Source organism: Aythya fuligula, chromosome Z (assembly GCF_009819795.1).
Source record: "Aythya fuligula isolate bAytFul2 chromosome Z, bAytFul2.pri, whole genome shotgun sequence".
NCBI lineage: Eukaryota > Metazoa > Chordata > Aves > Anseriformes > Anatidae > Aythya > Aythya fuligula.
The window spans coordinates 21,176,943-21,204,556 of NC_045593.1; the positions used below are offsets into that span (position 1 = coordinate 21,176,943).

At 37.8% G+C, this 27,614-nt stretch overlaps 1 protein-coding gene across 2 annotated transcripts in view; it reads right to left on the minus strand.

Moving 5' to 3' along the window:
- Window positions 1-644: 644 nt before the first annotated feature.
- ELOVL7 (ELOVL fatty acid elongase 7) overlaps window positions 645-27,614 on the minus strand; it is a 33,229-nt gene continuing 6,259 nt past the window's right edge. The window contains exons 1-8 of one of the 2 annotated variants that reach the window (XM_032205656.1): window positions 24,558-24,787; window positions 13,755-13,848; window positions 10,954-11,144; window positions 8,624-8,704; window positions 8,159-8,215; window positions 6,340-6,445; window positions 3,576-3,712; window positions 645-2,362 (exon numbers count right to left, since the gene is read on the minus strand). In XM_032205656.1, the coding sequence (XP_032061547.1) occupies window positions 2,159-2,362; window positions 3,576-3,712; window positions 6,340-6,445; window positions 8,159-8,215; window positions 8,624-8,704; window positions 10,954-11,144; window positions 13,755-13,818 (840 nt within the window). In that variant the 5' untranslated portion in view covers window positions 13,819-13,848; window positions 24,558-24,787 and the 3' untranslated portion in view covers window positions 645-2,158. Of the gene's footprint in view, window positions 2,363-3,575; window positions 3,713-6,339; window positions 6,446-8,158; window positions 8,216-8,623; window positions 8,705-10,953; window positions 11,145-13,754; window positions 13,849-24,557; window positions 24,788-27,614 lie in introns of those variants that run through there. The other variant, XM_032205654.1, reaches the window with a different exon arrangement.

Sequence of the window (27,614 nt, forward strand, 5' to 3'; positions counted from 1 at the left end):
GCTGCAGTGGGTGGAATAACTACAAAATGGTGGGCCAAAACTAGGACTTCCGCACCTGCAATGGGTCTTCTGCAAGCCTACAGCGTAGTCTCTCTTCATCAGTACCTAGTTTTAAGGAAAAAAAAAAAAAAAAAAAAAAAAGCAGCAAAAATAGGCACCACTCAGGCTTTAAAAAGAGACAAAGCCTTTTCCACTGCTTGGGAAAAAAAAAAAAAAAAAAAAAAAAAAGAAGCACTAGACCCCTATTGACAAGAAACAACCCCCCTCCTTTGGAAGTTAAGGGTGTCGGAGGACTGGAGTCAGTAATCAGATTTCCCACTGAAAATGGTTGTGGCCCCCAGTCAGCACCCTGGCTGTTCTGCATTCTGTGCTAAAGCACCTCTCTCACTCTCTCAGGAAGCTAAAACACGGAGCTGAGGATTCCATGATTAAGCACCTAAAAAAATGCAAAAGTCATGATAATCTGATTTCAATCAGCCATGAGAGTTGATGGCTGTGTGGATTAAATGGTGGAAAAATATAAAATATAAATTATTTTTTATTTGTTTTATAAAGATGACTTGTATGTAATTCCGTAAGAATTATTTGCAACACATATCCATGATAAAGTTTAAATTCTTTTAGTATTAACAGTACACAATAAATGTTTCTACACCTATAAATTTATTGAGGTAACAACTTATTTTCTTGGAGTTTTACAACAGGGAAGCAATTGAAACCTGCACCAACATTTCGGATATTTGAAAATCCTGTAGATCAGGTCAAGCACAAAGCAAAAACAACAAGCTTCTTCTCTGTTAGTAGTGAACATAATAGAAAACAATACATTTAAAGGTAACATGTTAATTTAAACACCTCTACCTCCTGAGTTACAAGTCTGATGCATAAACTTAATAAGCTGCATTTGTATTGTATGAGTTTATGTGCAAATAGCTAGACTCTTTAATTTCTCTACGTGTGTGCCCTTAACAATCTGCCATGTTTCCAAAAAAACCACACTGATCAATCTGATACGGACTCCACACGTGCCCTACCACCTCTGCCAGCCCCAGTCTCAGGAGTTCAGAGAATGTCTTGTACTTTTTTTTTCCTCGTTTGACAGAACAGAGGCAAGGTAACCAGTGCTACTTAACAGAGAAATCTTTACTTTAAACTTGAGTTGTTGAAAACAAATAATAATAATAACAAACAATAAGAAAACCCCAGAAAGTCTTTCGAGGCATGTATTTCAATAGGTAATGGAAATGGAAGAAAACAGATCACAGTACAGTCATGGTAGCTAACATTTAGACTTCAATCAAAAACGTTTCTTTAAAAGATATATAAGGACTAAGATTTTGACTGCTGAATTACATATTTATCCCCACTAAGCAGTCTATCCTACATATCTGAAAATATACTGATAGATTAAGATTACTATAACACTTTGGTGAACAAATCACTAGGCTGTTTTGATCATTATACTACAAGACAGTTTGGTTAACCCTCAAATTAGTAGGCTTCCTGCATTTAGGATAACTTTTAAATGAATACAGATTTCCTACATAAATGAATTAAGTTATCTCAAAGAGGGTAGGCATAAAAATTTATCTTCAAATTAAATGCCATACTTTGACAGATTAACATACATTCCTTTCTTTAAAGTAATATTGTTTTTAAATGCATAATGCTTATATGTATTAGTTATATTAATAATAAGCTTTATATTCAAATACTGTATTTATTGAAGATTCATTCTTTTAATAAATTGTAGCTGACATTCTCAACAACTTACAACAATTAAGGTCATTTTTTTTCCCCCTCAATGTTCAAAGTACTTTGTACTTGTCATACACACTAATTTTCTCAACAAGTATCTTTATTTTCCTGCATCTTCTAGATAGAGATCATCTATCCATTCATTTATTGCAGGAAAGACATAAACAAGTTGTTGAAAACACTTGTTTTTTTTAATTCAGAGATACATGCTCTTCTATCCCGCCCCCCAAATTCGGAAACGCAAATAACTTATGGTAAAAATACAAGTTCTGCTTTGGAAGAAAACATACAAAATATACACAGTGTAGTGTGTGCACCTAAATGTCTTGATTGTCAAGTAGCTCAAGTTTTCACTCTGATGTATACATTTTTTCTTCTTTCTTGTAGACAACAGTTTGTTTCACTGATCTTTGCTGGTGCCATTTCTTGTTGTCTTTGGTAGTCGTTGTCCCTTTGTGTAAGCATGGTACCAGAAGTGCAGAAACAAGACTAAAAACATAGAACCATATAGCCAAATAATAAACATGAAAATTGGATACTGGTACGGACAATCATCCATGATGTAGATTTGCCCTATATGGACTGTAATCATAATGAACTGGACCTGCAGGAAAAAGGGAAGGAAAAATATTCATTTTAAAAGAAAGACAAACTTCCTACAGACATTTAAAAAGATTTAGCAGAACTTGCATTCATAAAAAGTTGGGGGCAGGGGCTTTCTCAGCTACAGATAGGGTCACCATTATTGACCCTCTCCCAAATTGTTACTGCATTGAAAAGCACTTCCACAGAGTAAAGAAAGACGTATTGTCCAAGGACAATACGAAGTACAAGCAGCAATGAGAAACCTGTGCTAGAAGAAAGGGAGTCTGCCAGTTCAGTAAAGAAATAAGTAATTTGACTCGTTTGACCAGTGACAAATGGGATATTGCTCTAAAAAAAAAAAAAAAAAAAAAAAAGGCCAGAAAAAAAAATACACATCAGGATCTGTGAACATGATAGTATACAGGTCAGAGGTGAGGGGAAATTCACGTAACACAGAGGTCTGCAGGTCCCAAAAAAGCAATTTGAGGGAGGATTTAAAGAAATTCGACATGTACATTAAGTTAATAATCCACAGATAATACCGCCAAGACAAAAAGCCTCTAAACTTATAAATATTCAAGCTAAGTCATTCCTAGTTACACAGGGTTACGTAAACAAAGACCAGACCTGGTGCAAGCAGTTACAGCCATGGCTGCTTCTCCCTGCTTCTTTTGCTCCTCTGTGAACAGGCCAAACTGATTGTGTAGCCAGAAGTTGCATTTTTTTAAATTTATATTAAAGAAGCTGGGTGTGAAAAAGCACCCATAGCAATAACCACTTCAGAGTGATCTAATGCTAATAAAACACTTAATGTAAATTCTCTACACATAATTTCTATGAAAGAAGGGACATGACATTAGGAAATACTTTTTTCCCTGCAGTCATTACTATTTACATGTAGGCTCTGTACATTAGTTATGTTTTCTTGGTGTAAATTTATATTCTAGTTATTTTTATACAGCAGATGAGTTTTGCATGTAGTATTCAGTGAACACATTTAACTGAAAAGCTTGTGTCTATGATTTTATGGTGAATGTTGAAGTCAGCAGATTTAAATAAATAACTCAACTGGGGCTCATTACTTTTGTTTTACTCATTTAAAACATGAGTAAAAACTGTACCAACTGTACTGACCACACAGATCAACATTAAAGAGTACAAATTTATTGCACTGTCTGCATTAGCCACAATCAGCTTTGGGAGATGTTCAAGTCAAAGAGAAAATTACTCACAAGTTGTATAGTTGTCATGTATTTTTTCCACCACAAGTATTTGTGATAGGCTGGTCCCAGAGAACAGATGCCGTAGTAAGTGTACATGACAACGTGTACAATGCAGTTCAACAAAGCATGAAACGTCCCTAAACCACCTGTAGAAGGAATATAATAAAGTAGTATTATTGCATTAGGTTTATTTAGGTCATTTAAAAGCCAACTCAGGTCCTGGTAGTTTGTTTTGATTGAGGAAAACAAACAAAGACCACAACAAATATAGACTTCAATTAACCGAAGTATTTAACCAGAATTGGGTTGACACCAATTCTGAAGGATCTTATCACACAGGTTTATCTAAGCTATTCCAAAACAGCAGTAAATTGATCTGAGCTAATGACCTTTAAAAAAAAAAAAAATCACTGACTTCTCAAAGTGACATATACACATGAAAGGAAGCAGAAAGAATTTTGTGGAAGCAACATTCCTCCTGTTTTACACCTACTTTCTGAGCTACATGATGAACTTTGCAAAGTTTTAGAGGATAAGTAATTCCCCAACAGAGATTTCCAGGGAACGAATCAGTTTCAGACAGTAAGTTTCTGGAATCATGATGTAAGTGAAGGCCTCACAAATCCACGTTCCATCTCAAAAGCACACATACAGCGGAAAGGAAATTTAAGGCCAACTAATAACCCACCTTGGGGCAAACTCATGACTGAAACTGGTAAGATATTAAACAAAGTGAGTGAGGAATTTTTTTTCCCACTGATCAACAAGGGAGTTAGATGATGCTGCTCAAGGTAATTTTGTTTTAAAGAACATAATAAATTATAGGTTAAAATGATACAAGGGGTGGCTGATAAAGTATTTTTAAGATAAATATGAACATGAAAATATTGAGCTTCAGGAAGAAAACAAAATGTTATGAAAAGCAGACACTTAGTGAGAAATATTTCTTATCCAAAAGCCAATTTGCCATTAAGAATCACTTCAGTTAAAAATAAAGCTTATTTTGTGATTTTATTAGCTCACGCTAGTCTTCCAGCTTGATAGATCATAACTCTTCCAGCTGTGATCGCAAACTTTCTTTGAAACTTAGTTATTTGTATTTTTGAAAATAATTCGTGTTCTCGCAGTCCAAAAAGTACATACTTTTTTTGGCCTGCACAGTGAATATTCAAAAGAAAAAATAAATAGTTAAAGCAAAGAGAGAGAAGCCATAATATAAGAATATGCTCCAAAAAGCAACACCACATGTAATCAACATCTTACAGTTCTCTATTTATCAGAAGAAAAATCAGTATCTCCTTTCACAACCCCTTTTTTTTTTTTTTTTTTAAACACAGGTTCCAAAGCTTGGTTAGTAGAGACCATAGTGCCACTATTTAGAAGGAAGTACAAGCAGTGATGAAACTGAATACAAGATAATCATCAGCAGGATTGAAATTCTTGGGGGAAAAAAAAAAGTTGTCAAATAGAACAATATTTGGAAAGATCAGTATAAAGATAAGCAAAAGAGCTGCAAGAATAAATACAGCTCTTCAAGGTTGAGTATGACTATTACGAGCAGAGGATAAAACAGACCTTGCATAATTTGTTGAAATATATGTCAGATTATCACATGGAAAATTTGAATCTGATGCAAAATCAGAAGCCTGTATCTAGTATACTGATCCAATGTCCAGATAAAAGGCAGGAAGTTAATCACCTATAAGTGGAAATTTTTCAAGGTTGAAGAGGAGAGAGTGCTAGTTGCTGGGATTCTTTGTAGATCTGTAAACAAACTGAACTGCATGCTGAAAAATCTATTTACAGTTTCCTCATTAACTTAAAATACCAGTTTTTCATCAACATTTGAGAAAGACATGATCAAGCTTCCTCATAACAGGAGCTCAACAAAAGCAGCAGAAGTATAGCCTTTCATACACTAGCAAAATCTGCACACTGGACTTGTTCAAAAGACACAATCTACAGCTATCCTAGACCGCTTACAGATATCCTGGTCTGTTTTTAGGGCTTATTTTCACATTCATAAAAGAAGAACTAACAGATCAGATGTAACTACCGTGTGCTTACCAGGCTATTCTCATGGCATTCTATATTTATTAGTGTTGTACACTAATTCTATAGCATAGAAAGATGCATGCACATAGAGCAGGAAAGGAGAAAAGTGAAGCTATTCTGGAGTGGACAGAAGCTCTTACTTCATCACAATTCAAATACAGGTAGAGCCTAACTTTCTATAATAAATAAGGTCAAAAAAACATGTCTGTGGTTTTCTGAAAACTAAATAAAGTATTAGATGTAAGTAATCCCCACTTGTTCTGTGGCTTAAAGACAATAAAAATGACTGCTGAAACAGCACTTTAAGGATAGTAAAAAAAAAAAAAAAAATGATGAGAATGTAGTCCTCCCCTCCAATTCAATTCTTACGGTTTGAAGGAAAAGTGTCTTTGAAGAAGTTTCAGAGTATCTACCTTACACCACTTTTAATTTTTCAATCACATTTTTTTTCATGTAATATTGCTCTTTGTTTATGGTTTTCTCCTGCACACCTTGTTCCCTCAACTCTGCACAAAATGATGTCTAAGAAAAATGAGTACCCCCCACCCATTTAGATAGTTGTCTTGCATGGTGATTTCAGATGTTACAAAAAATTCTGAAGACATCCAAATTTAAAAATGTTGGTGTCTGCAGGAATTTTTAATCTGTTCTTCAAATATTTGTCTAGCATGTTTTTGGTACCAGAAGATATGTAAAAGTTGAACTGTCTCTTCACTACCTGCAGCAAATTTGACTCCAAACCACCAGGTCCATGGCATGATGGAATGATGAAAGACATGCAGGAATGTAACTTGGCTGTTTTTCTTACGTAGCACAAAAAATATCTGAAACAGATTTTAACAAACAGAATGTTATAGAATACTCAAGCCCAACATACTAAAAGAAAATGTATGTATCTATGCTGGTTACTCACTACTATACACTTAAAAATTCTTCACAGCTGCAGTCTAGGGAGAAGATGGGAAACATCTGACTAATTTTTGAAAAAAATTAAACCAGTATTAAAACCCACCTGTGGAGTGAAGCCAAAGCAACCTTCAAAAGCAACTGCCCACAGCTGAGCAATGAGTGCAATGGACAACGTAAAATGGACTTGCTTGGGCTGAGAAGTATTTAGAAGCATCAGATTTTAAGTCTGCTGAACTACTACTACTAAAGGAAAGACATTTGAGAAAACTAACTGAAGGACTAACAAGAGATACAGACAGGAGTAAATATTAATTTAGAGAAGTAGCCTTTATTATTACTACTGACTTAGCTACCCTTGGAAAAAGACAACATCGGGAAGTATAAATGTAACTGTTCTTTATAGATATTGACAGGCCACACTTAAAAAGACAGATATTGTGAGAAATGTTAAGGGAAGACAGATAAAGAAAATTGTATAAGAAGTCAGGTCACGAGAAGGGTGGTATCAGATGGCAAAGAAAGTAATACAGAAGAGAAGTCTAGCATGCTATGGAAAACATTTGGAAACAGATTATTTAAATACAGTTAATAAATAACTTCTGCAATAACACCAAAAAGCTGCTGAGAAACAGGTACCTGATTGGATAGATTCAAAGAAAACAAATAATAATAAACAAAAATTTCAAGCCCAGGGCTAATTAAAAATGGGCAATCTAACAAGAGGGTAGTACAGAGGACTAAGCCAGTCAGGCTTTTCCAGTTTTAGCATTCCTGGCACTTACATTACCATTCCATTTGGCCCAGTCAGTAAGATGTTGAATCATGATTGTTTGTAGATGAAAGTTAGATGGCTAACTTCTCTTGCGGGGTATAGAACATCCCAGCTGCTCATGAGTCAGCTCCTGAATCACTGCTATTGTGCCCGACACAGTAAGATAAACGAAATCACAGCTGACTCCAACATCCAGAAGCCTGTTTGAGAACATCTCCACCATCCCTAGTAGGTGCCAGCTTCAGGAAGAGGGGAAGGCAGATGGCTAGTGGTGGTGAGCAAGGTCTACATTCTGCTTTAATGCACTGCAGCTCAGACTTCTTTTGAAACTGCTCAGAGTGCAGGCCAAGTACCAAACACATCTATGGTCACGGCCAACAAGGTACTTACAGGAGTTTAGAGCAGGTAGTTATGACAAATTATGCTGTATTCAATTCTGTTGATACAAATATTCCAAAAAATGAAAGATAAAATCTGAAGATGACATGGAAAAAAGCTTCAATGTAATCAACACTGATTTATTTTTTTTTTTTTTTTAACTTGATGTGTTGAGACAAGCATTGCTGCAGCACAACAGGTTAGTGTATTTGGCTGATAAATAGCCAAGTTATCAAGGCTTCCAATTTTTATTTTTATTTTTTAAAGATATATTCTCTAATATTTTCCCTGATAAATAAGGAGTGACAGTGCAATGGGAGAATAAGATAGTAAGGGTAAACAACCTGGTGGTATTCTAACAGTGAAGGTTGGAGGAATAATGAAAAAGCAATTTATGCTCTCAGCCCTCAACAGCAGTGGTTCTTCTACTGTGAAAGGGAAACATCACTACATTGTTTATTAGGCTACAAATACTTACGGTGTCTAATAGTTCAATGAATTTGGAAAAGTAGTACAGCCAACAAGTTCGTACCATCTGCAAGAGTGAAAAACAGAAACTGTTAAATCCTAATAGTCATAATTAAAATTAAGAAGCTGCAGGAGAAGTAAGAGTATAAAATGAAAATAGAGAGAGAAGTGGTGTCTTGGTGATGTGTAGGTTGTTTGGTGTTGTTTTCTTTTTCCTTAAAAAATAATTAAAAATTCTTTAATTGATAGAGAATTTTAAAACAAAAAGGAACAAGCCAACAAATAGGTTGCCTTTTTTGGCAAACAGTAAACCTCTACAGTTAAACTCTAAGCATATTAATGCTTTATATTTTACAGTAAGGCATTTTTCTTTAGAGCATTCCACTCAACAGCAATAGATTTGGTTGTTCAAAAAGCATTTCCAAAAATAAAGTCTGTGTAGCATAACAATTTGACCATGCATTTGGCAACTTACTCTTAGAGCTGTAGGTGACCTCGAGTAGTCAACAATATCACAGCGGAATGAGTACCCAGTGGCCCAACCTGACATGAGAAACTAGAGCAAAGAAAAAGAAAAGGGCATGGATTACTTTGTGTCTTATGAAAAATTCATTAAATTCAGATTATTATTGCAATCACTAAGCATGAGGGGAAAACAATGTTATAAACTTGTTGGATCAGCAACTTTGTCAATCATCAGCCTCTGTGTTGACTAGCTACCACAAGATCATTTGCTGCTACAGATTGATTACTTTATAATTCTATGACCACACCTATGGACAAGAAGCTTCTTTCTACACCCATTATGTCAGCATTAGTAAATGAAGAGGAGAAACAGCTGCATCTCAACACACATGCTGGCTAAGCAACCTGTTGTGTAAATCAGAACACAAAAACAAGTAAACCTTTTAGAAATTTTTGAAAGTTATCACAGTCAAATATCTTAGTACTCAAGAAAACCATCACAACATAACAACATAGAAGTAGAACTTAATACTTTAAAGACAAAGAACAAAATCAATATGCACTATATTTTTAGTATCCTAGTTCCTAAAATCTTGCTTAGTTGAACGGCATGATTCAATGAGTCTTTCACTAATACGATGGATGAGAAGCTACTGTTTTTATAATCAAGAGCATATGTACAGGGCAGGACTATATGTATCATCATTTAATCATTTCTCTTGATCATTTGATCTTTTCTCTTGGACTATATTAGAAATCAAGACAAGAGCGACATTGTTAATATTGCACTTGGCTCATTCTCCTACCAGCCATTAGGACAACTGTGTCTCATATCAGTTAAAGAAAAGAAAACCCTTGTCATCAATTGATCATAACCCACTCATGCATGATATGAGGTTCAGCTCGTAACAGACGAAGGTTTTTAGTCTATGACATGTTAAATGTTTTAACTTTGTAAAGAATCAGTTGCTTAAATAAAACAAGATTATAATGCCATCAAGATATCTTAACACTAAAACACCCACAAAATGGCTTGGATCCAAAGAGGGAAAGAATCAGCTTTTTGCTGAGAGTCTGAATCTCTGCTATTGTCTCCCTGTTATACAGCATCTATGCACCCTTTCATGAAATTTTAAAATAGATGTCTTGACAGCAGATTAATTGAGTACTGTGTTAGTATCAGACACTGCTAGAAGTTTAATTTAAGTTTCAGAGGGCTTATAATCAAACCAAGCTTATCACCAAATTACAAACAGATGTGTTTGGTGAATTTTCAAAAAAAAAAAGAAAGGAAAAAAATGTAAGCATTTTATCCCAACACTTAGAACATTCGGCACAGCTATTACATGAAGTAGTTGCTGCTGCACTGTCATTTAAGTGCTGTTAAAAGAAATGTCAAGCAGTTCACTGTAACTCATGATGAGATTTATGCAATTTGAGCTAACAAAAACATTGCCAATTTTACAGGATTATATTGCAACATTACCAATTTACCAAACATAACCACATAACCAGACTTAATATGAAAAGCATCAGTACTGGCATAGGGATATTTAACCAGGCAAATGCAGACAGCTATCATGCACATAATACTATTGTTATATAAATATATTTTCAACTGAAGCAGGCATCATGTATCTTAAGGTTTAAATACTGGTTCTAAAGCTTCTACATGGTCTATGCCATTCATTCTTATGGATTTTTAGTTCTATCAACCCATAATCCTACACAATGCCAGGCTTTGCTGTTTTAAAGTCTAACATTTGCTTCAACACTTGCTATGGACTAGAGCAAAATCTCAACATTCTCTCAGAGAAAAAAATACTTCCTGTTTCTGAAAAAACAGGCTGAAATTGTTCACTGTATTTTTTTTTTTTTTTTAAGAGAATGAAGGTCCCCTAAGTAGATATCATTAACATTTGCAATTTATAAGGCTGACCTAACTGAAGATTATTATTTAGTAAACATACAGTGTTTGAAACATCAGAGCTGACTATGAAGTAGTAGGGTAAAAACAATTACAACAGACTAAGAAAAACATATAGTCTACTTTACCTGCTACAACCCAGGGAAATTAAATAAGTTAAAAATCTTTAATTTTGTGCATTATATATAATGGCACATTAAGTATTTTACCATCTTTCTTTCTAAGTATGACTTCTTTTTATCAAGTATCAGCTCAGTAATTTTGTCATACTGATCACAGAAATATATATTACAACAATCAGAATAACAGTTTTGAGAATTGAAAAGTAGAAAATGCATTAATAAATTTAATAAAATTTATGAGGGTTTTTAGAGACAAAATATGTGTGTGCTGCCTATAAAAGTAATACTTACTTCGTAAGTCATGTACAAAGAGAGGATTACCACACTAAAGTTATAAAATGCCATTATCTGCCTGAGTTCAAAAGGTTTTTTGTTTTCCATGAGTTTGGGTCCCAGAGAAGTTACAAAATAGATGTAGGTTCCAATGATAAATGTTGTTGGAAAAGGCGAAGACATGAGTGGCCAGCCTTCCAGTCTTGGATCTAGAGAAGAGGAGGAAAAAAAAAATCAGATCTTTCCAGTACTCATTAAATCCTAAAGACGCCACTGAAAAGTACTTAATTCCTAACAGTTTGGGTTTTGTTTTCACTGATCAAGAGAACATTTACCTCAAATCTGCGCTGACTGGATAACAACATTTAGCACCTGTCAGATTACTTCTTCCTGCATCATAGGATCATCTAGGTTGGCAAAAACCTAGAAGATGACCACGTCCATCCATCGACCTGACCTACTGAGTCCAATCACTAAACTATGCCCCTGAGCAACACAACCACAGGGATATTGACCCCACCTCTTCCCTGGGCAGTGTGTTGCAATGCCTAATCACCCTCACCATAAAGAAATTCTTTATGGTAAAAAGGACCTAAACCTCTGTTGGCACAACTTGAGGCCACGTCCTCACATCCTGTCACCTGAGAAAAGAGGTTGACACCCACCTCACTACAACCTCCTTTCAGGTAGTTGTACACAGCAATGAGGTCTGCCCTCAGGCTCCTCATCTCCAGACTAAACAACCCCAATTCCTTTAGCTGCTCCTCAGAACTCATTAGTTCTTCACACAGAGAATCACAGGAAATGCGATTTTCAGTCCAGACCCCTCCTCCATGAAAAGCCTGCGTCTTCATACACTGCTGTGGCGCAGAAGGCACAGGCAGGAAAGCAATGTACAAGCAGGTCACAGAGCCTGCATGTCCTAGTGAGACTTCATTATCCTGAAAAAGCATTTATTTTGTCTCACAGTTTAAGGCACAGACAAGCAGTAGCCCCACTTTTCAAGATCCTCAGGCCTTATAAGCAGTATTGTGTTAGATGCAATAACCGTGGGGAATTCAGACCGAGGAAACATCCTCTCATCAGTTGGTATTCAAAGATTGTTCCTAAGAAGTCCTGACACGTCACCCTCACAGTACCTTAAAACTCATAATTTTATATTGCAGATCTCCAAACGGCAAATATGTTGCAAGTTCCTCTCCAGTTATCCCATACTGATTTCAGCTACTGCACAGAGTCCTTCCCCTGCTCATGCTGCCGTTACCTCTCTTCACAGCTGGGACTGACAGACCTACCCTTAAACTTCACCTTGATCCCACTGCACCGATTTGTCATTCATCACCAAGCCTCAGCTCAAAAAGCTTTAACATTTCTCCATAACCAGGATAAACAGAACAAACTTTTTTCTAAACTGACTTTTGGAAGTTTCGTTTCTGAAAGACCCCTAACCTTCCTGTTGAGTCAGCAAACGGCTGCTTTCATGGTCTGCTGCTGGATGCTGGGCATGAAATTACATCACTGCAATTTTTGTTAAGTGTTAAAATCATGGCCAAATGTCTTAAGTCAGTGATGTTCAACCTATGGCATTCAAGCAACATGTCTTGAGGCACTCTGGTGCTGTTTACAGCTATAGTTTTTTTGTTGTTGTTGTTTGTTTGTTAAAAAAAAAAAAAAAGGTTGAGGAAAGCAAATTACAATGCCTTTTGCAGCCTGTTATGCGCCCCATGCTGCTGCCCGTGAGCCAACAAGTATTGTGAAATGCTGCACGTTAGATTAAAAAAAAAAATTACATCTATCTGCATAGCACTGCAAGAGAAGCACCCGCTCTTCACAACTGACTAGTTTTTTGCATTCACCACTTGCACTGATACAACCAAAACCTTCCCGCTGGTTTTCCCATCTTGATTCTGAGAAAAAACATGTTCAGGCACTAATGGTACAATATGCTATACCAAATGCAGGCACTGGCAGAGAGATGAGCAACTGAAATTGTGAATTCATGAACAGGGCAGCAGCAATGTTCTATCACCCATCCTAATCCACTTCATCCACTGAGTCGTACTCAAAAAGCTCCCTTTTCATGTGCATGATCTGATGCTACAGAACAAGAGAAATGGTTTTCAGCTATACTGGAAAAGATAAGCTACTCATTGTAGTGATCAAACCTTAACTGCTTCTTAAGCTTTCCCTAGGAATCAACTAATCCTGTTCATGACGTGACTACCATGATGAGGAACATTTTAACATTATGTTAAAGCAAATCATGCTCTATGTCCTCCTTGTATGAGGTGCACCAAGAGACTGCAATTCTTTTCTGAAACAAGACTGTGAGAGTGAATTACTCTGAGGGCAAATTTCAATATACTATAACTCACCAGAATTTGTATTTCCTTTTACTTTGCAAGGGGAAAATAAAGCATCACCATACACCTAACTCAATTAACTGATAACACAACGTTGTTAGTTAATGAAAAAAATAGAGCTTTACATTCAGTGGAACAGAAAAAATAATTAAACTATATATTCAAGGTGAGCCAGAAACTCTTACAAAGTAATCACTGGTGGCACTTTAGTAGTCTGGGGTTATAGCCCTAAGTTACCTGAGTTGTTTTTTGTTTTTTGTTTTTTTTTTTCCCTTTTTTAAAATTCAGACAATTTGTTATTTATAATTTAAAATGTCAGTAGGTAGCCTGGAAAGTCTATTAAACATGTACAGGAAGACAAGGCTACTTGAAGCTGATATTAGGACATCTACACTAGCTACATGCTGCTTTTCAAACTTATTGAAAGTTAGTAAGTTTTAGACTTTAATGACTCACCAGCATCTTTGATCCATTCATCATACAGTAGCACAGCCTTTGATGTCAGATTGCTGAAGGCCATTTTCACTTGATTAAGATTTTATGATGTTGCCTGCAGGAGAAAAAAACAAAACAGAAATATGGATTTCAGTAATTAATAAAACAAAGGTGAATAAAGTGTTTTGGAAAAAAAAAATCAATAAACAGAATGGAAAGAAATGGAGGAGGTTAACAGAGAAACATGTGAAATACAGATCAGGTAATGTCAGCTGGACAGATCACACTACACTTGATGGTGATTTATAGCTGAGCTGTTATGCAAAACAATACAATTTCGTAATCTCTTCATGCCAAACAAGGTACTTCCATGCCATAAGGCGTTATCTCAAGAAACCATGCTGTGGTTAACCGTTACAGTTAAGGGAAAAATATAAATAAAGAGCAGCTGCTAGAATTGCTTTTTATTGTCATCTCCTTTAGAAGTCCACACTGATAATGTAAAGTTCAGCTTTGCAGCATTTACTACTGAAAATGTAATTTTCTAACTAAGAAGTATTTCTAAGGTAGGTGGGAGGGAGAAGAGGTGCCAATATGTCTGCACACTTGTTTTAAATACAATAATTAGCTATGTTATAACTAGTATGCAAATCACACTCTGATGAATCAACTGTTTCCACACCAGGATTATGAAGCATCATAGTACCACCGGTAATACCATTAACTCACAAAAAATTTCCAGCACTTCCAGTTTGCCTGCAGCACCACCCTCATATGTAAAACAAAGAAGTATGCTTGTATGAATACTGATTTTTGCTTTGACATCAAGTACTCACCAGCCCTTTGCTTTACCACATTTCCCCCAGAAAAGACTTCAAAGAAAAAAAAAAAACAGTTTTGAATGGTGCCTCTCCTTTTCCTATTCAGTGTTTCACTGTGCCATATGATTTTTCTCAATACCTTCACATAATCTTCACACAATAGTCACCTTAGTTCAGGCTACACACCTTGACAATCAGCTCCTGTCCTCTGGATAAAAGGACAGTCTTTTCAGAGAGACATCTCAGCCTCCTTCAATATAAGCCAGCTGCAGCTTTTGGGAGCCAGTTCTGTACCCCACGATACTGCAATGCATCTCTGCTCACTCCTCAGATCTCCCCGTCTTCTCATTTGTGCTCACCTTAGCAAGCCTACACAACAATTTCCCCCATATTTCTAGTTCTAAAACTGTTCACTGCCATTTCATAGTATTTAGACAGCTCAAAGTACACTATATCCCACCCTTCATCACAAAATGCGACACTGACAAGCCTGACCTCACTAGTTTTCACATGATTTACCTCTTCAGTTCTCATTTTGCTACACTTGTTTTCCTGCTTGCGCTTCTGCTATATGCACCTGTACATCTCAAACTATTTCTTGTTCAGAAAATGAATGTTCCTTCAGCTCACATCTTCCAGAAATACCATCTTCCAGCATCAGCACTTCCCAGTTCAATGTCAGTGCCTTTCTGCTGACCATCCTCACATGCCCAATACTACCTTGATTTAGACAGCACCGCATCAATGCTAATTGCTGCACAAAGCATCATCAGTACAACAAAGAGGGAGAGCTTCCTATTTCTTCATAGCCATCTTTTTCAAGATGTATCATCATAATTACATCTTCCTATCTACAGATGCTGCAAAGCTATTTTTGTGGATACCAAAAAGTCAACATTAATCCAGCAAGCCTGTCATCTTTCACTAAATGATTTCTAGGCAACCATCACACGCATCATTGTAACTCAAGTAATACACTAGGCTAACAAACATTTTACATAAATGCAGAATTACTTCCTCATGCTCAACAACAGAAAAAGATACACACAGCCACTAAAAAGGAGAGAACAATCCCATAATCCTCCACACAATCTGCTAACTGCAACGCTCACTTCACAGAAGTGTTATTTTTCTATTATGCTGTACTGAACTCTTCCTGCTAAGTCAGTCTCTCTACCACGTACCCCGTGGATACAGGGTGCTTCTGAGACAGCTCTAAACATTCATTGACATTTAAAGTCTTACTGAAAGCCAGAGTATTTCCGATGCTAATATGCAAGTGTACAACAGTCAATTTCTACCTACATACATTAATTTGATTGGTCTGAATTACTAACCATACAATTCCAACATCATGAGTGTGGTTCAGACACATGAGCAATGAAATCCACAGTGCAGCAACCAATTTCAAGTGATCAAATACTTCTTTTTAATATAAATTAAGTATGAATATCCCCTTTCTACCCCATTTTCCATTTAAACTGGCAAACGTAGTTCAATCTATCTAGCTCCTGATGTGTTATTCTAAGCTATATTTCTGTAGAGGTTTTGGTTTCTTCATTTTTTTTATTTTATTAAATCCAGTTGTGCCTTGCTCTATCCATCTCACTTTGATGGAGATCAAGGGCACTTACTGTAACCGACAAACCATTGCCCACACATTCCTCAGCAACAGCTGTGGCCATACACCCATAGCAGTTGGATTTACTAAACCCGCCCCACACACACAATCACATTGGAGGTCAGCGAGCACATGTAGGCACACGCACACTTTTAACAAAAGTGTGAAGGAAGTCCATGTCTATTCTTATTTAAGTATTGTGGCATTTGATAAAAAGGGCAACGTGTTATAAAACTCCGTGTTTATATAGGTTTATAAAGGAAAAAACGGTACATATAGGGAACATCTCCTTCCTTTTCTAATGGAAACCTGAGTGGCCTCCTTTTTGACAGTAGCTGAAAGTGGTTAGAGACAGATGAGTATCACTGGCAACTTGCTCAGTAAACCAAACCATGGATGATGTCAAATGAAGGTAAACCCCACCCTGTCTTGAACATCACATGCTTTGGATTGTGCTACAGTGACAACTGAGAAACCCAGCTGAAGGTAGCTGGTGCTGTGTGGGGGGGAAGTATTATAAATCTGTATTTTATAAATAATTATTTAAATAGATTGATTACAATAAGTTATCCTTAAAATGCACGATTCTTCCTATTTCAGTCTCCTGAGAATAGTAAATCAAGAGAAAAGGCATATCAGACAAGATACTTTGTTCAAGAGTTCTAACAATATTCCACCAAAAACCTGCAAACAACTTGTGCACACAAAGGCTCAATAGTTCAATAATACACACACACACACACACAGAGATTCACTGAAATAAAGTATCCATGTTACATTTAATCATCACTTCAATAAAAAGTAGCTTATTGAATTCACTGTCAGAGTCTTCCTTCTCACAACCTGATGAAGATCTTAATACAACTCAAACTGGCTAGTTCAACACACTGAACAAGACCCATGCCAAATGAGCAGCCTACTATTTCAAAACATTCTGTGCAAAAACCAGAAATGCTGTGGACGTTGCCTTAAAATGGATTGCTATTTATTACAGGTTTGGGGGTGTTGATTGACTTATCCTTCTCCTTATGCTCAGCCTACAGATTGCAACCTCACAAATTCACAGTTCTTTGCATTTATCCATTTGACATGTCAACACCAGTTCAGTGTATTAGGAGTCAGATAAATGTGCTGTTGGTATTTAATAAGCAACTCTTACGCTAGCTGGCCACTGGGACCAAACACTGTCTTTATATCTGGAACCAGACTACTTCCAATATGTTGCTGTTGATCATGGTAGAAATGCAGCAGACAAAATGGCATGTCCTCACTTTTCCCATGCTGCTAGAAAAACACTTCTCTTACCCCTCCTGACCCCAGCACTCACAGTTCTTCTCCATTTAAAACATTTCATAAGAACTGATGCATCAGAGCCCCTTAGTCTTCAGAGTTTTTATGTTCAAGTCCACAACAGCTGCTAAACTGATTTTGAAAGTTTAGCAGTTCTCTCATCCTTGAGAGAAGGATGCACCAGTCACAGCAGCCAGCTTAGTTCAGCTTAAGGACACAAAGACACTGACTGAGAAATTACTGCTAATCAAAAAGTAAGCAAAGTACAATATACAAAACTTACTACTGTAAGAGCGGGAGTAATGTCAGGAAAGACAAAGCCATTCACAACTTTTCTACAGTTGAAAGACTTAATATCAGCTTTTGCATAGAACACAAATACTTTATTTTCAAAGTGTTTTTACAGTTTTCCTTTTTTTTTTTTTTTTGTACTTAACTAGCTACCTAGTTATTTCTTTGCAAGTCTACTTTTATAAACAATTTTTTTTGCATTTACTTGACTATGTCAGGATTTTTTGTTCATTTGTTAACTATCTACAAGTAGAATTTGTGACTGCATAAGAGGTATTTTGTCTTATCCCATTACATTTGCTTCACACACAAGGTCTCATATACAGGAAAAATACGTTCAAGGCCTCTTGTGTTTCGTTATTGTTGATTTTGCGGGTTTCTTTTGTTTGTTTTTAATACAAGACTGAAAAAAAACAAAACAAAACAAAACAAAAAAAACACCACATAGCCACACACAAGAGAAGCAACTAGATTGTGCTTCAGAAAAAAAAAATCATTTTGAAAGACTGCTCTTTCAGAGTACAACTATATCATTGGGAAATAACCCAAAGATGCTGTGGCTTAATGGAGTTTTCCATAGTGTTTGGCAGTTTTGAGGCCTACAGAACTTATCCTCTAAACAAGAAGTTGGAAATGTTTAGCCTGAAGGCACAAAGACCTGTGGGCAGAGAAAGCCATTTGTTAATACACAGCTTTAGTTCTTCATGCTATAAAGCCATCTACACATGAAGTATTTGTTTAGCCACAGTTCAGTCAGGATAATGTATATTTAATATACATAAATGTTAACATATTTACAGAATCAGCACATCAGCACTTCTTTTTCCAATGTTCTACTTTCTGCTTGTAATAGCATTACAAAAAGCAACTAGAATGTGCTAGCAACAGGGAAATTTTTAAAATAGCATCTAGGTTGTAGTAAACTCCCCCAAAATTACAGAAGGAACACTAGCAGACTGATTTTAAAAATTGGGTTATTTTAAATGATGCATGAGAAGAAATTTACATAAATCAAAAAAAAAAGTCATTTATGTTTAGCCTGCCCAGTGCAAAAAGTTCTAAAGAACATATATGCAGCTCCCTGAAGCACATGCATTTGGAAAACAAGAACTGAAATTATGCCTATGAAACCTGTGAAATCACCTATGAAAAACTTAGGCAAGGTACTCAGCTCTTAGAAAAAAATGAGTGCTATTTTTCTTTTTATTTAAAAATGTCAGTGGGAGTCATCCTGTGCACCTCAGGTCAGGCCAGCTGCACTAATATTTCTAAAGACACCCTTAAACAAATGTGCCTCCATCATTATTAAGGATAGGGGTGTAAGGGAGCCAAATGATAGAACGGGCTGTGTCAAAAGAGTAAAGCCATTTGCTGGCCCCTGGTTCCCTACAACTCAGCAGACAGCTGAAATAGGTGCAGCTGAGTTAAGGCACACAGCTTTGCAGAACCAATTTCAAGTGTGACCATTACCTTTACTGGAGAGGGAGGGGTACATAAGATCACTTACACCAGCCAAGAATGTGCATTTTCATCCAAAAATGCCACATACCTTAGCAAACTGTATGAGAATGCCACAAGATGACAAGTGGTAGTTATTAAGCTGTTACAAGTTTTGTTACTATGCAAAAAACATTAGTGATTCTTGTAATAGGAATTACTGGTATGCCTCACACATTCTTTATTTTTAAATGAGAACAACAAGCTTCTAGCATTCCTTGGTTTAACCCACATGAAAGATATTTGCCATTCTTTCTGCTTATTTATTCCCCCTACGTAGTTTTTAAATATTAAAACATATTGAGATTTGCTTTTAAACAGTAATTTTACAAGCAATGCTTTACACTGATGGCTACTAAACAAATGCAGCAAGCAGAAGAGCTTGACAGAACCAAGCAAAATGAAATAATACCACTGGGAATCTAACATCAGCTTTGTCACTCCATAAACCATCTTCTTAATTAATTTAATTAATTAATATTAAGGCAAGACTTTCTCTTCACAGAGAAAAACTTGCTATTAGAAAGACAGAGATACTACTTAGAATCACAGAATGGTTTGGGTTGGAAGGGACCTTAAAGACAAACCAGTTCCAGCCCCCTGACATAGGCAGGGACACCTCCCACCAGACCAGGCTGCCCCATCCAGCCTGGCCTTGAGCACCTCCAGGGATGGGGCATCCACAGTTTCTGTGAGCAACCTGTGCCAGGGCCTCACCACCCTCTGAGTGAAGAATTTCCTCCTTATATCTAATCTAAACCTATCCTCTTCTAGTTTAAAGCCCCTTGTCCTACAGGCTCTGGTAAAAAGGGCCCTAGTTTTACAGGGACCTCTTAGCAAAAGACATGAAAATCTGATAAAGTACAATCTTCAGTGGGGTAATTTTCACCCAAGTCAGATGTCAGAAACAAAGTTTCTGGAGTGTTACCTCCTTGACACATCCAGCAGGTAATGATGGCAGGACCCCCGTCCTACAGACCCTGCAGGAAGATGGAAAGAACACTGACCCACGCTGGTCTGATTTCAAAATGATAGCACAAGAAGTGACAGTAACACTGGGTGACACATTCAGGCATAATTATGAAACACTAATGCTTCAGAATCATTTAATATACCATTGTTAATTTTGCTTTTGAAGTTCACAGGGTAATTAAACCAGAACATTTCACAGATCATATCTTTGGCTTTACCTGGGAAATATCAGCTCTGCCCTTCCTATTTCCCAAGGTTGTGTTGTTACATAATTGCAGTTATTTTAACTGCTTTACTCCCTTATGCCAGGCTGCAAACAAGTACAAAATGCCTATTACATCAGATTGGTTACTCACCTATATTCTGCCACAAAGTTGTATATCACCTGATGTTACAGATTTTCCTGAGAAAAGTTTCTGTGACCTTCCTGATTCTTTATGCCTTTTCTCAACTAAAGAGGGCATTTTGGGGAAGTTTCATCTCCCAGGTAGGCTGGTAACATCCTGCTTAGCATTAAGCGGCCTTTTTGTTGTCATTAATATTGCTTGTAAGCACTGTTCCTGTCAGATGGCAGTGCTCAAGTGAGTTACAACTCTGTTTAACAGAGGGATTTAAGGAAATTTCCAGGTTTTTGGAGATGTATTAGTTAAATGTTACCTTGATTAAATTTCAAGCTTTGTCTCTGAAGCCAGCCCATTCTAAAATAAAAATTACTCCTTAGTGTGCATCAACCACCTCCAGTAGACATTGGTGAGGGAAAAGCATATTTCCAAATACATGTAAATCCCTTTGGAAATAATGCGGACATCTTAAAAATAGATGAAAGAGGTTTAGAAACTGCATTAGAATATCTGCTTGTAAATTCCCACACCAGCCATATTCAGTAAAAGAATACTTAACCTGTATTGTCACCCTTATTGAATTCGTTGTATGGCACCTCTTTATTTAATGCTTTCCTTTTTAAACTAGCATCAAAACTACAATTTACCTACACAAGTAAAGTAGTCTGTAGGCAGCAGAACTAGTGAAAACAGTTCATTTCAACCACATTACATACTGGTGTTTTTTTGTTTTTTTTTTCTTCCTGTCAGCCTACTGGATTTCCCATTCTGATGCTGGGTAAAATAAAAACCAGTTTGTATTTCCTTCCATGCCCGCACGCAATGTGTTAAAAGAATGGATACTGCAGGCTTCATGCAAGGCTGATTGCTAATGGCCACAGAAAAGCTTCTCCCTATGGGAACTGTGTCAGGTTCTTCACTGGGAATGATTACAGCCCCATTTTGTGCCTGCTCCCAGCTGATATCAAACAGGAATCCTCCTGGTCCACATACACTGATCCAGTGACCAGTGACTGCTGAATAGGGACCCCCAGTGTGCAGTCCCATGGCAGCCCTACTGATGGTCCTGGTCCCCAGGCAGCTGCAGGATAAGCCACAGCAGCTCACTGACCCAAATGAAATCACAATCTTGGGGAAAAAGTTCCTTTTTCGGTCAGCACAGTGGCTCAGAGGGAGCTCATGCAAAGGAAGCAGCAAGACACCTGAGCTGGGAGCTGCAGGAAGGTGGAAAGGTGGGAGCTGCAGCCCTGTCACAGACATTTAAGCTGATGATGAAATCACCGGATCATCATGTCTGGTCCTGCCTGCAAAACCATAGACAATCATGTGCCAGATCGTTAGTTAAGATGTGCACGCACTGCACCTTGGCAAGCCGTCACTCTGTCCATCACATGCACAAGGAGTACTTCACAACACACGAACTGAAGCAACAAGAACGACTTTGTGCTACACCATGGCAGCAAAGGATTGGGCATCACAGATATGTTAAATTACCTGGTGATGCAACTGAAAGCAATCCTAGGAACTAATCCTAGGCCCTCTAGGACCAAACAGTCCATGCAAATGTAGCCTGGGAGGAAGTTTCCTTATGAGTCTGAACTCAGTTATCAATTTAACTCAAGTATGAGAAAGGCACTGGGCTGGATCCTGAAAGGATTTCCAGTTTCACTTGTGAAACAACCACCATAAACCACACACCAGTATATCTACCTCAGTTTTTAATCCTCACATTCCCACCGTTTCAGAGAAAGGCAAAAACATAAACTGAGTCAAAGCTGCTAGAATTTTAACTAGTTATTGGTGGTCCCCTGGCTTTACCAAAATCCTTTGAGCACTGGTATGTCAGCCACTCTGCCTTCAGCTAGCCTCATCTGCCTACCTGCATGCTGCTGAGAGGCTCCTGCACCTGGATTACTGCAGGAGCTCTTTTTGTTGGTCTGCCAGTATATGACTTGTACTTGGCTCCCTTGGATTTCATGCCAGCAGGGTGACAGCAGCTCACAAAGTCACCTAATCCCGCCTGCACAGTGAGCGCCATGACACGCATCCCATGACAACTTTCACCTAGAAGTCAAAATAAGGTTTGCCTGTGACGTAATATTTGTATTAATGCAAACGCATTTCCATTAGATAATGACACACCATTACCCTTATCAAAAACCTCTGGCAAATTATTCATTTAGTATTTGGGCCATATCCGACTCAGGTTAATCTCCTGCTTATGCAAAGGACTTAATAGCTCCTCCTTTTTCCTCCTTGCTAATTACTACAGAAAGTTTTCTGGTTGTATGTTTTAATTTTTATTTGAAGATCAGCTAGGCTTAATGTCACGTTAAGCAGGCTTTCACAAAGCGAGAACCAGGGGACAAGGCAGCGGTAAGGCAATCTGTTATGTTTAGATGGGCAGCACAGGCACATGCGCCCTGTGCAACCCCTTAATTCCTCTACAAGTCGGTGTCTTCATAACCCACAGCTTTTACCCCTTCTGGGCTTCTTTGTTCTGGAGTAGGGATAATTCTGACAGATACATGAAAGTATTTGTAACTGTGGTATTTCTAAAGCATGTACACATTGTTAGTAACCAAGCAAACTACAATATAGATCAGCACAGTTTGAGGGCTAAGAAGTGATATTTAAGCTGCAGTGCGTTTTTGTTTGTTTTTAGCCTGTATAAGAAATACTTTACTTTCAATAAACAATTTATAGATGAGTTCTGTAAAGGTAGTGGGAGTGGAAGTGCTACCTAAATCCCAAGAATGAAAATGGTGTCTCATGACATCAAAAGTTCACATTTTAGAAGACTAAGAATGAAAGGACTTTGTGGATGCATCCACAAAACAGGGTTAATGGCATTTAATTTTCTCTCATTGTGATGATGAAAATCTCTTGTTTTGAGTATACACTACAATTATTTGATTGCTTTGATAAGAACCTTTTCAGCTTTCTACCAGACACCCATTCTTAGGGCAAAGCATTCAGAACGTAGGTAGAAGCATCCTCATAACAGTCCTCAATACCTTATTAACGTACCCTGGGAATCGGCAGGCCATAAGCAAAACAGACTCAGCTAATGTTGCCACATTTATGTTCAGTCTAAAGATCTCCCTACTTCTCCTGTGTTATACCATTGCACAAAGTCTGCATCAGTCTTAAACCTCCATGTAGGATGGTTTAGAATTTGGTCCTGTTATGAGCAACATTGCCTGTACCTACCTTAAAGTTACTTGTGAAAATATGAAGAGAGATAAGAGTGAGACCATCCCCTTCCTTCAGCTGCAAGCTGAGCCACTGGGTTGGCTCCATCACATCTTCTATCCTCATTAAGAGTTAACAGGTGAATTGCATGAGAATATTCTGTGTCCAATTAATTACAATATAAGCAGTTTGCTACCAAGAACGGGTAGAAAACTTAGTTTATGTTCACCCATTATTTCACAGAACCATGACATACATGTATATTGTCATTAAGTAGTCATTGTGGGGAGGACTCCACCAAAGCTGATCAAATAGAGGCAAGAGATGTAGTACTAGAGTTCATCTTGCAGAGCAGACTCCTTAAAACATCTGGGAATGAGATTTGTTACACAGGTAACATATTGTGAATCTAGCTAATACCAATGGAAAATAAAAGCAGACAAGCCTTGTTTCCATTGACATTTTGTAACCAAATAATCAATGGCAATGTACCTGTAGCTATTCAACAATGCAGAAATTGAAAATCAATAGAGAAGAAAAACAGACTATAAATTTCCATCCATGGTAGGCAAAGATGGGGACGCTGTACTGTCTTTTGTAATATGAAAATACAGCAGAAAGGAGATTCATGGGAAGAGGAGACAAATATATATGTGTATATATATATATATAGTTACCTTAAAATATATATATAGTTACCTTAAAAACATAGTACTTAAGAAAGAAGCAAGCAAATAAAGTGAAAAATGTTCATCAATACTGAATGAAGAAGTATTTTTCTACAATCATATCTTACCTATAGTACACACTCAGCTCAGTTACTGTCACCTCAGATGACATGATGCAGAGTCACTGCCGATTTATGGAACTTCTATTGCACCGCCTGCAATCTTGCTGGGTTCAGAATATTAGTAAGCAGCAACACTGATAACACCGGTGTGGAATTGCAACACATTATTTTGTTCACCCTTTAATGCAGCAATTCTCAGAAGCTGAGTTGCTCCCACACCACTCTTTCATGCTGACATGGGCTAATTTCCTTTACCATTGTTTCCCACTGCCTTGCACTTGCTCAACTTACCCACCCTCGAGTCCTAAGCTGATATCCTCGGCAGGAAAATAATGCATTCCTTCTGCTCCAATGTTGCTTGCACTGCACTAGGCAGGCATAAATTTTAAAGGCGTATGACCTAGAACTGACACCCTCCCTATCCACCCACCCTTGGAAAAAAAAAAAAAAAAACCTACTATGCAGCATAGCGGACACGCTGTTGCACACTGTAAACATCAGCAACTGCATCCTCCCTAGCAGGCTCTTCCAAAAGAAAGCTGGGACCAGCTGTGTCCACAACCTTCTGCTGCGATGCACGCAGCACAGCCGCCAGCCCTGGGAAGCATGACACAGGCTGCTGAGCACTGAGAGGAGATGGCAGGGATTTTAGGGCCATTTTTGGAGGAGCCACTTTAAAGGAAATCTGTGCTCAGCATTGTTTTTAAACTAAAGTATCGGAACACGGAAGTCTGCTGTCATTGTCATTAAAAAAGAGCTGCTGCTCACAAGTTCATTCTTGGCACATCAGCTGATGTTGTGAATGTACTTTCTGGAGTGCTCCAGGAAGTTACTGTATGGCCACATCCTAAATCTTTCCAGTGCAGTGGTGATGATTTACAGAGATGCAGTCCCAAATCATCAAGGGATGTGCAATGAGATATAAAGGCCTTCTCTTCTGTTCATTTGTTTTTTAAATCAACATTCTTCAGCATGATGAAAGGTTTAGTTAATCAGCACAAAACATAATCAGAAGTATTAGTGTCAGGCAACCCATGAAGCCACATTATGCTGTTGCTTGGAGATTCAGGCCTCTCAGTCAGAATAACCAAGCAAAGCAGTAAGAACATGAACAGACTTCTAGTTTCTCCTAGCAGCCCTGTTTTTCATCTACACCCCAAAGATCTCCACTTGAAAAAAAAAAAAAAGTAAAGAATTGGTTTACACTTGATCAGAGTTCACGCAGGAGTGCAATACAGCTTTAGAAATTGATTTGATGTGGAAATGCCTTACAAAAAAGCCAGACGTTTCCCAGCCAGCACTTGCTGTATTCTGTCCTCAAGGGAGGAATCACAGAGGGGTGGAGAACAGAAGGCAAAGGGATGCCCAAACGTCAGGGACAGCTGGAGGAAGTGACCCTGCAGACTCACCCTATAGTCAAGAAAGACGCTGTCGAGATAGTACAGTGCTTATTATACTTTTAGTCCAAGGGTGAAAAGACGGAAACAAGTATTTTTATAAACTCCCACTTGATACCGTTTGAAATCTGAATAAGCTTCTGGGTTCCACCCAGGCAGTCTTGGATGCTGCTTGCAGTACGGCTTGGTCAATAGCTTTCCACAGCACCTTTCCCTTTTGAGGTGACTGCACCCCTTACAAGGTTATCCAGTTTCCCAGAGCTTGGACACGGGACATGCGTAAAAGAAAGGGAGCACCTTCGTTTTGGCTTGGCATTAAGAGCAATTCTAGAAAAACTTCTACACTTGCTGTGCAGGTAACTTTCAAAGGACTACAGATGTGCTGGGCATCCAAAGGGTTCCTGTGAAAGAGCTGTTGGTCAGGACTCAATTAGAAGTATGGAGCGGAGGCATTCACAGCTGCCTACTAGTATTACAGAGAGGAAACATCCAGTCCAGATGAATCAGAGAAGTGGACAGCCTATGGAGAAAAAAGGAAAAGGGCAAAGCAACGCTGTGTGGGACAGTAGCCAGAAGACAACCTACCCTCAAAAGTTTACATGGAAACAAGTCTCTCCATCAGCTAAAAATATTAACTGGCTTCTTAGCAAAGGGAATCTTAAAACATTTTTAGAAATCAGATATTTTGAATAAAATTCAGGTTCAAATGGATATGAGCTTTGTTGTTCTACTTCCAAGCAAAAAATATGCAGTAGTGTGCACAACACCAAATGTCAAGTAGAGGCTGATATTATGGGCAAAATATGTTAATGACATGACAGAGTTGTGACGGGTGACTTTTGCCCCAGATCTAGTTACTTAGATCTTACTTGCTGTGCTAATAGAAACTTTAAAGTCTTCAGTATATTGCACTTTCAGGAAGAGTGTATGAAACAGCATTGTTAGGCTGGAGTGTCTTCAAATTAGTTTAACACTGATTAATAACTTCACAAAAGAACAGAATGAAACACCACATTACCGGACAGGTTTATCACAGGTGTGCTGTAATGCACAATTCCACCTGGGAGAGATACTGAATATTTTCCACCTTCTATCAGCATTTTCCACTACCACAGCAGAATGCAGTTTTTATCATCTTCCCAAACACTCAGAGACCACCCAGGACCATGACACATGGCTAGAGTTTAAAATAGATCAGCTCAGCTAGACGGTGGGTAGAGATGAACCAGGCCATATCAACCACACTTATTTTTCCCCTGTTTCTGATCCTGAAAGATTGCCAAATACAAATAGCTCAAGAAAAAAAATTTTAAAAAGTCCATCAACAAAGTGCATTAGGCAGTGGACGTGCCACATTAGAATAACGCAGGAGACAATAATACTTTCAGTGCAGAAGCTTGGCAAGAAGCAGAGTACTCAGACTAATACTGACGTTCCTGTAAAACAACAGCACATGAGAAACACTCAGCATGCAACAGCAGGAAAGGAGAGGAAAGCTGGAACGTCTCCAGTAGAAAGAATGAGCTTATATCTACACATTTCTGTTACCAAAAAAAGTCTGAAATGGCATTTTTCAGGTAGAGGTTTCAGCGTTCTGTGGAGGAGGTCAGCGTGTTTGGTTTATTCTCTGTGCAGAGCAGACGGCAGGTCACTAGAGAAAAAGCAG